Source organism: Lytechinus variegatus, chromosome 12 (genome assembly GCF_018143015.1).
Source record: "Lytechinus variegatus isolate NC3 chromosome 12, Lvar_3.0, whole genome shotgun sequence".
NCBI classification, from domain to species: Eukaryota; Metazoa; Echinodermata; class Echinoidea; order Temnopleuroida; family Toxopneustidae; genus Lytechinus; species Lytechinus variegatus.
The window spans coordinates 8,295,442-8,304,116 of NC_054751.1; the positions used below are offsets into that span (position 1 = coordinate 8,295,442).

Consider the following 8,675-nt stretch of genomic DNA (forward strand, 5'->3'; position numbering starts at 1 on the left):
ATGAGTTCCGGTAATATGGACTTATCTAAAAATATACGAAGACGCTCCATATAGAATTCTGAGCATCAGCTTTTTGTGATTTTTTTTCGAGGAATCGGTATGATAAGCTAATACACTAAAGATGAAATAAAAACAGAACCTTTTTATCTTATAGGTGGAATTGTAAAGGAAACCCTTTCTGATCATGCAAATTGTAAGATCTTTTATGATTTTGCACACTGTTAGAAAATTTATCCTTAAACTAAAAGAAGTTCCTGCAGCAGAGTCTCGAGAACACCTGTAATCTTACCAGATTGCGTAATCTTACAGGAAATTGGTATTTGGTGTGTGTAATCTTACAAATTTCCTTAAATAAAACACTCTTTTCCCCTTTTTCTAACAGACCTGTTCTGTTAAATTGCAGAAAAATTCCTGTTTCATGAACTTAAAGAATGATTCTGGTATTGCTTTCTGCAAGATCTTCTTTTATTTTTCTGTAAAAGCAGGGTTTTTTTTAACAGTGCATGAGTTTACATCCTATCTGAAGGCACTACATCAAGTCTTAAACTTCTAATATGAATATATATTTTCTGTCTCCTTTTTATCGATGATAATTTTATCAAAAATAAGATTGATTTTAGTTTATTTATACCTTTGCTACACTTTCAGGGGTTGTGTGTGGATTTGATAATTCAAATTAAAAAAATACAGAAAGCTAAAGAATTCATGAAAATAGGATTATTAAAAAACAAAGTTATGGTATGCATGACGTTATATCCTTGCCATTGCTTAGTGGGGGAACTTCTTTCTGACTGAGAAGAAAAGTACTACCTAAATATTTCAAAACACAGAATAAAATCAAACATGCATGCAAAATGCTGAAGATTTCGTCGAAACCAGTTGAAAAACTAAGATATTGTATTATAAAGTTAAGCATAAGCACTTTGGTGAAACATTATTTCATATGCATAGTGTGATTATGAATAACTGTAGCATATTTGGAAAATAATCATGACAATACTCATAAAGTGTATCACCTCTTCCAAAAGCGTTTCAACTTGTGTACTTCCGACGGCGGTCTTCAAAGTAACACGCATGATGAAAATAGATTTTGATAAGTAATCTCTTTAAAAGCTTAATAACCTTATCTTACACCGTCATAACTAACGTCATTGGTGGCTTTTTCTTGGATAAATATGAATAACTGATTATTGACATCTTTGGTATTTATATAAATAGGGGTAGAATTCGAGTATAGTAGTAGTTTTAATGGAGTATAAACAACGAAGCAATATCTTTTCAGTTGGATTATCAATGATGGATTTCCCCACTCATATCCTACTTGTTTTCTCATCTTTATTGATAGGAGGTAACCCGTTCGTTATTATTTTATTCTGTTCGTAAGGCGACCGCACACATTACGATTGGTTTGTGACCCGATTTCAGAAAAAAACGTAGTAAAATTTGATGCTAATATTGAGACTTGGAATATCTTACTGTGTCATGTTTTAAATCATCGTACGAATACATACGTTCATATCTGTGACTATGCTATCATCCTTCTTAGAATAAAAATCGAATTTAATATCTAGTCGTAATGACGTCATAGCAGTCGTACGATTGGCTACGATTTGAAACTAATTTGGCCTTTACTCCAAAATAAAGGCTTGCAATCCTTCAGAATGGTTCTATTATTCTTTCAATTAATTGTAATCTCAAATAAAATGATACGTTCCATTCACATTTTCAGAAAATGAGCGAAATGCAGTTTGTTCCAAAATCGGATCGCGAACAGTCGTAAGGTGTGCGGTGGCCTTAAGATATATGTGCGACCAGAGTACATGTGTGTAATTGTTTTTGTGATTTTAATTTTGTAATTGTGGGTTTGGCATTGAGAGTATAAAAATATAGTAAAGCTTTGGCATTACACAACTCGGTTGTCTCGTTGTGAAGTCTTAGCCAAAATCGTCCGGTGACCGAGCAACAGCCAAGACAGTTCACCGCTCATATTTGTCCTGATAGTTATGTCAAAAAGGGTAAACACCGATCAAAAAGAACCCTTAGGAGGTATTAGTTTTATACGTATAAAAGTGCTTTTCTTTAGACTAAGGTTCAGTAGGCATCGGTAGAGTTAGACAGGGGTGGATCCAGGATTTCCCAAGGGGGCCATTTTAACTCAGAAATTGTGTAAGAGCCAAAAAAAGATCTTCACTCCCGAATAAAGAGAATATATATCCCAAAGAATTTGACAAGCAAAAAAGGGCCCTCGTGACATTTTCCTCTATAATTATTCTTAAAAGAAGGGCACATACACTATTTTTCTTGTCAAATTCTTCCCCGCCAATGATTACGTGTCAACATTGGTTCGGCAGTATGGTTTGCTGAGTTTCAAAACCATTGTCTGCTCAGAAAGTTCCAGCGCCATTACCTCTATATTCTTTACCGATTTCCTCCATTAATTTCAACATAAAAAAAATGCTTTATATTTTCTCTCAGTGGTCATTTTTTATTTACGATTTTATTATTGTTCTGATCTTACTTCAGTATCCTGTCGAGTTTGTTACGATGATCTTGGATGCTTCGATACATCATTGGCCTGTCACTGGAGAAACCCAGATTCTCCTGCATCGATCGGGACCACATTCACGCTTTACACCAGGCAGAATAGATACACAGGAGATTCCTTGGATCGTACGAACTATGCCACGATCTCGTCGTCGTCCTTCAGGGCGAGTCGTGACACCAAACTCATCGTTCACGGTTGGACGGATAGCATGACCGGAAGTAGCTGGACAACCATGCGAGACGCCCTCCTTGATAACGTAAGAAATGTTTGAAATAATCAGAACTTTACTTGAAATCGAAAGAAATAGGTCTGATGTTTTACTTTTGTTCTAGTAAAAAAAATCGACACCAAATGGGTCAAAGGGCAAGAATTGCAGTAAAGTTTTAAAATTCCGTGAGAAAGAAAATCACTCCATACTCATCGTATAAGCGACTAATCAATACTCTATTATTATGACCAAGGAAATGGACTTGCTTCATCAACGGGATCGCCGCGTTTTCTTCTGTTAAATTGAAACTTTTTAATTGAAATTATCATTATTATAGTAAAATGTATAAGAAAAAGGTGCACAATTTCATCAAAATGACACAGTCATGAGCCAGGGAGAAAAACATATATATATCCTAGAATCCTGCTCAATAAGATTAATTTTGTTTGAAAAATGAATAGTCAAAGAGTCAACTTGCAGAATTTCAGTCTATTAAGATCTAACTTAGATCGTCTTCAGTCGTGGAAGTGAGAATTCGCTCCATCAATTTTAAAAGAGAACATGGTGGATTTCTTCCTTTCTTTATTTTATTAGATATTGTTTGTGTTAATTGACAAATGAAAGCTTGCACTTTTTATCGAAGATAATTATGAAGATTTCTTAGCAAGAAAGTACATTAAAGGGAGTACGTTCAAGGGTAGCCAGTGGATTGTTTTAGCCTTTAGGTTTTTTTTATAAGGCATACTAGCATGTCTAGTGTCACATTAAAATGTCTAAGTTTGGAGACTGAAATGAATAGTCACGATTGATTTCATTTTGTTTAAATCGTTAAATTCGATAACTTAAACTCAAAATGGATATTTGCTGTAAATGCCCTCCAAAAGAAAAGATTTCGAAATTCTAGAAGAAGAAAAAAAATCATCTCTTGCTCCCTATTCAACTTATACAACCCATTGACCATTGTTTTACTTCGATGTTAGTGCTTTATCAAGGCTGTTGCTGTCAAGCTTTACCTCGAAATAACAATTGATCTGCTTGTTATGTTAAATTAACAAGGGATGTACGCTTTCACGTTCATATTTCGTTTTAATTTTTCAGTACGACGTCAACGTTGTAATGGTTGATTGGTCAGACGGTGCATTAAAGGGATACACTCAATCCAGAGCTAATACTCGGGTCGTCGGCAGGGAGATCGCTAAGCTAATTGAAGCTTTCCAAGGTGCTGCTGGGGCTACATTCGACTCCATGCACATCATTGGACACAGCCTCGGGGCTCATATCGGGGGTTACGCCGGGGAGGCATGCTCAGGAACCATCGGCAGAGTATCAGGTACATCAGTGAAGTATAGATGGGGTTTCGGGAAACTTGCCCCCACAGAAAGTTCCATGACCGAGAAGAAACAGAAAGTGTCATTATTTTTTGCTCGCTTCACTCGCTTGCGATTATCTAGAAATTTACCCGCTTACGCCCCTCAAAATGTTGGCATATTACGACACCTATTTAAAAAGAAAAAAAAATCTGCTCTGCCATTTCAGAGGTTTAGTTTGGCCCTTCTTGAAACAGCTAAAATGATTTGGGCATGGTTGATACAATCAACAAAAATAAGATATCAAAATGAATGTTTTCTGCTTAGGGTTCCTGTGTAGAAATGGTGTATTAAAGGGGTGATGCGGGCTGAAAATTTTCATAGCCTAGTAGATAGAGTAGAAACCACTGAGCAAAATGAGAAAATTTCATCAAAATCGGATAACAAATAACAAAGATATTGAATTTTAAAGTTAAGCAATATTGGGTGAAAACAGTCGCCATGAATATTCATTAGGTTGGCTGATGATGTCACATCTCCACTTGTTCTTTTGTATTTTATTACATGAAAATAGGTTTATTCAATTTTTTTTCCTCCAAGAACTAGAACAATTGGATTGACAACTGATTTAGTGCATTAGATATTTATTGCTGCAACTTATTTTATTATAAGGGAGACATATTATTCACACAAGTATGAAATAATGACAAAAATATTATTTTATGTAATAACATAAGAAAACGAAAAGTGGAGATGTGACATCATCAGCCCACCTTATGAATATTCATGACGACTGTTTTCACAAAATATTGCTAAACTTTAAACTTCAATAACTTTATTATTTGTTGACCGATTTTGAAGAAATTTTCAGTATATTGCTCAGTGAATTCTACTCTATCTATTAGGCTATGAACATTTTCAGCCCGGACCACCCTTTTAATAATGCTTTAACGTATGCAATTTGAGCTCGATCATGATGATGATTGCCAACGATAATGGCGTTCTATCATGTATATCATTTTGACAGTCATAACCTGGTCTCACGACGTTTATCAACAGACTGAAGGTATTAAAACCATTTAACAAAAAATTGCAGTGCTTCGAATATATTGATTTATATTTCCTTTTTTTTCTTCAGGAATGGATCCCGCGGGTCCAGAGTTTGGTGGTGATCTCGACAACGCTTGTCGACTGGATAGATCAGACGCCCTCTTCGTCGATGCTATGCACACTGATGGTGAAATACTTCTTGGAGGTGGTGCAGGACTCATGGATGAGGTATACAGCAAGTTAAAGACGTGTATATAGAATATAGATTGTGAGATATAAATTGAATAAGAAATTGATACAGCTATTTAGAGGCTTGATTGTTTTTGTTCAATTGCATTGGAGGTATTTGCGGTAAGAAACCCAGTGATTAGTCTTTGAAGTCTTAGTTATGGGTTGTCTCATAATTTTATTGTACACTTTTTAAAAAAGTATTGCATATTACATACACCCAGGATAAATCCAAATCATGTTAAAAATTAACTCTTTTTTTCAGGACGCTCAATATTGCCCAGAATGATCCATGGTAAAATTATTTATATCTTAATATTTTTTCATAAGTCTCTCTATCCATCCACTTCGTTTGGTTCAGGATAATATGCGGATAAGTGGCGGGTAAATGTTAATTTTGAGCTAGGTTTCAAATGCTAATTTGCAAATCTTGGATGAGAGCAGTTCATTGTAAAATACTACATAACCAAACAGGTTCTAAACCAATCGACAATTATCATTGGTTATTATAGTTCTCGGTCTGGAGTCGGTATTTCGGTGTAACTGCAGCTTAATAATGTTGAGCATGGTAACATAATACCTTTAGAATCAATGTTAACTTCAGTTTTTAATAAAATTTGTGGTCTACGTCGATTGTTTCCTTCACAGCTTGGACACCAAGACTTCTACCCGAACGGTGGGATGGACATGCCCGGTTGCCCTGTTCTTTCTGCCTCCTGCGATCACAGCCGAGCCGTCGAATACTACATCGAGAGCATCTGGTCATCGTGTTCGTTCAGCTCTTCGAGGACCGCGTCGACGTGGGACGACATCGACGATGGGAGATGGACATCATGCAGTAGCTGGAGCTGCCCCCAGATGGGGTACCACGCTGACCTCAACAAAGGAACAGGGGCTTACTACCTCGAGACCAACGGGGACAATCCTTACTGCCAGGGTTAAAGAGATCAACGACAAGAAAGAGGGTACACTTTTATTGCAAAGATTTAAAATAAATTCACATTGGCTGTGAATAATGACAAGGGCCCCGTTGTATAAAATTACCATTATGGCACCTTTGCCATGCAATGGTAACTTCCATGGAATCCTTGATTCTGATTGGCTGTTGATCATCGTTACCATGGTAGCTACCATTGGGTGGCAAAGATACCAAAAGAGTAACTTTTATTCAACAATTGGAGCCCAGGCGACCAGCCGAACTTTGGATTTATTTTTAATCCTATAAGGATTAACATTGAAAAATATCGTTTAGCTTTAATTTCAAATCCTAAAGGATTAAATTGATTTTAAAGGTTTGATCTCGAATGTATACTTGTGATATAGGCTGCTCACACAATAAAGTCAAACATCAACAAAGGAACAGGGGCGAAATGGGAATTCCATAGGTTATACATGGTATAAGGGAAGTAAGATTATTGATAGGGGAGGGGAGTGGGCCGCCCTCCAAATGGGCTAGTAAAATAGGGTAGTAAAGGGTTAAAAGGGGGACTATGTAGGTACAATATTTAAATGATATGTAACAAGGGAGCACTTCATTATCATTCATCGTCAAGAAACTCGTCAGATCTTTAAATTTTCCTTGATTTTGATTGACTGTGAAGCACTGTTTCTATATTATGTTAAGTGTCGGATAAAACAGGACTTGAAGGATGTCTACAGATCATTTCATGAAATTAACCCCCCCCCCCCAAAAAAAGGGGGGGTCTTCACTCCCAGTTACTGGTAATTTATGTTGGGAAAATTTTAACAAAAAAAAACATGTACTTGCGTATGCAAGATATTCCCCTAACAGATATTTGTTTGTGGCTGTCAAAGGGGAGGGGGGCATGCACGGACCGGATGTACCCCTGTTTGGATCCCGGGGTACAGTTCGAATGTTAAAAGTGGATGTAATAATGAAGTGTATATAGTAATAGCTCTATGGTTCTAAGTAGTTATAATGAGAATGTAATACGGTGTAGCGATTTTTACAGTTGCGTGTACTGTATGATTATATTTCATGGTTAAACAGAACTCGTCTCTATATTTTCGGTGTGAATTTGAATGGGTTGAATCTGATGATGCTACAATGCTTCATTGTAACTCAAGAAACTTGGAACAATGAGTTGGTTGAAAAACTCGATATCTCGGGTATTTTTTTTTCCTTTCATTCTTTCTTTTTAACTTTCATTTATGTCTGGGATTATACTCTTGAGTTATTTGCGATTTTATGCAATCATTAGGTGACATTTTGATTCCAGTTTTACATTTATCTACTATCAGAAGGATAATGAATTTTTATCTTTAAAGGAAATTTTCCAGACACAATAATACAATTAATTTTGTAAATATATGTTGTCTTTATTGTTGAACACAAAGCAGTTATAAGAAAACCAGACTCATAACATGATGTATATAGTATAGCGAAGCAAACAAAATATGATTTGATATTTTAATTTCTCTGATTTTGTGTAGCGATCTGTCTTCCTTCAAAATCAAAATAATCATGTGGATTAGGCATATAATATTTATTGGACGCTGGCGTTTGATGTAATAGGAATGCAAAATTGGATGACAGAAAAATATTCCATTTTATCATGATGTTACAATACTTTATTGCGTTGATATCATTTTTTTTTTTGCTAAGGGCAAGAGAAGAGAAAGAGAGAGAGTCAAAAGAGAAGACTTTTTTCAGAGGAGAATAGAGATCTGGGGTCCGTTTCATAAAGCTGTTCGTAAGTTACGAACAACTTTACGCACGACTGGTGATCATTTCGTGTGCTGTATGATATATCCCTATGAATAAGAACATTTTCCAGTCGTTCATAAAATTGTGCGTAACTTTACGAATAGATTTATAAAACATCGCCTAGGAGCGTTGATTTTGAGTCGATTGTATAAGATGAAAGAAACAGAAGAGATGAGGACTGCGGAGCCGGTAAAAGGGTAAATCGAAGCTGGTAGACACGCAAAATTATGTGAGGTATAAAGATGGGAGAGGAGTGGAATTTTTTTCAGATATTGATTTAGTTCTCAAAACACCTATCCCACAAAATGATGTATCCTCGCCCACACACATTACAAACACCTACGCTTGTGAGTTCACTACCTGTTCGACAACTGCACCCCACAAACAAACAATAGATGAAGTACCAATACCATGGAGCTACTAGCCTCGGCCGGTACATAAAAGTTATCATGACAAAAACCTCTCAGCTGTCCATTGTGATATGACTTGCATTTTTTTAAAGGAATTTGTGCGTTGTAGAATTGTAGAAAGCGTCTACGTATAAAACTCTCTAATATACGAATACAACACTGTAAAGAAATAATGATTTTTGCTTAATCAATTTGTGTT

General features: G+C 35.9%; 1 protein-coding gene across 1 annotated transcript; it reads left to right on the top strand.

Annotated features, from left to right (window-relative positions):
* Positions 1–1,235: 1,235 nt before the first annotated feature.
* Positions 1,236–7,024, top strand: LOC121425673 (pancreatic lipase-related protein 2-like). The gene is made up of 5 exons (XM_041621830.1): positions 1,236–1,348; positions 2,524–2,801; positions 3,852–4,083; positions 5,199–5,338; positions 5,987–7,024. Exons 1-5 carry the CDS (start codon positions 1,249–1,251, stop codon positions 6,278–6,280), a joined length of 1,044 nt encoding a protein of 347 aa, XP_041477764.1. The 5' UTR covers positions 1,236–1,248; the 3' UTR covers positions 6,281–7,024.
* Positions 7,025–8,675: the final 1,651 nt, after the last annotated feature.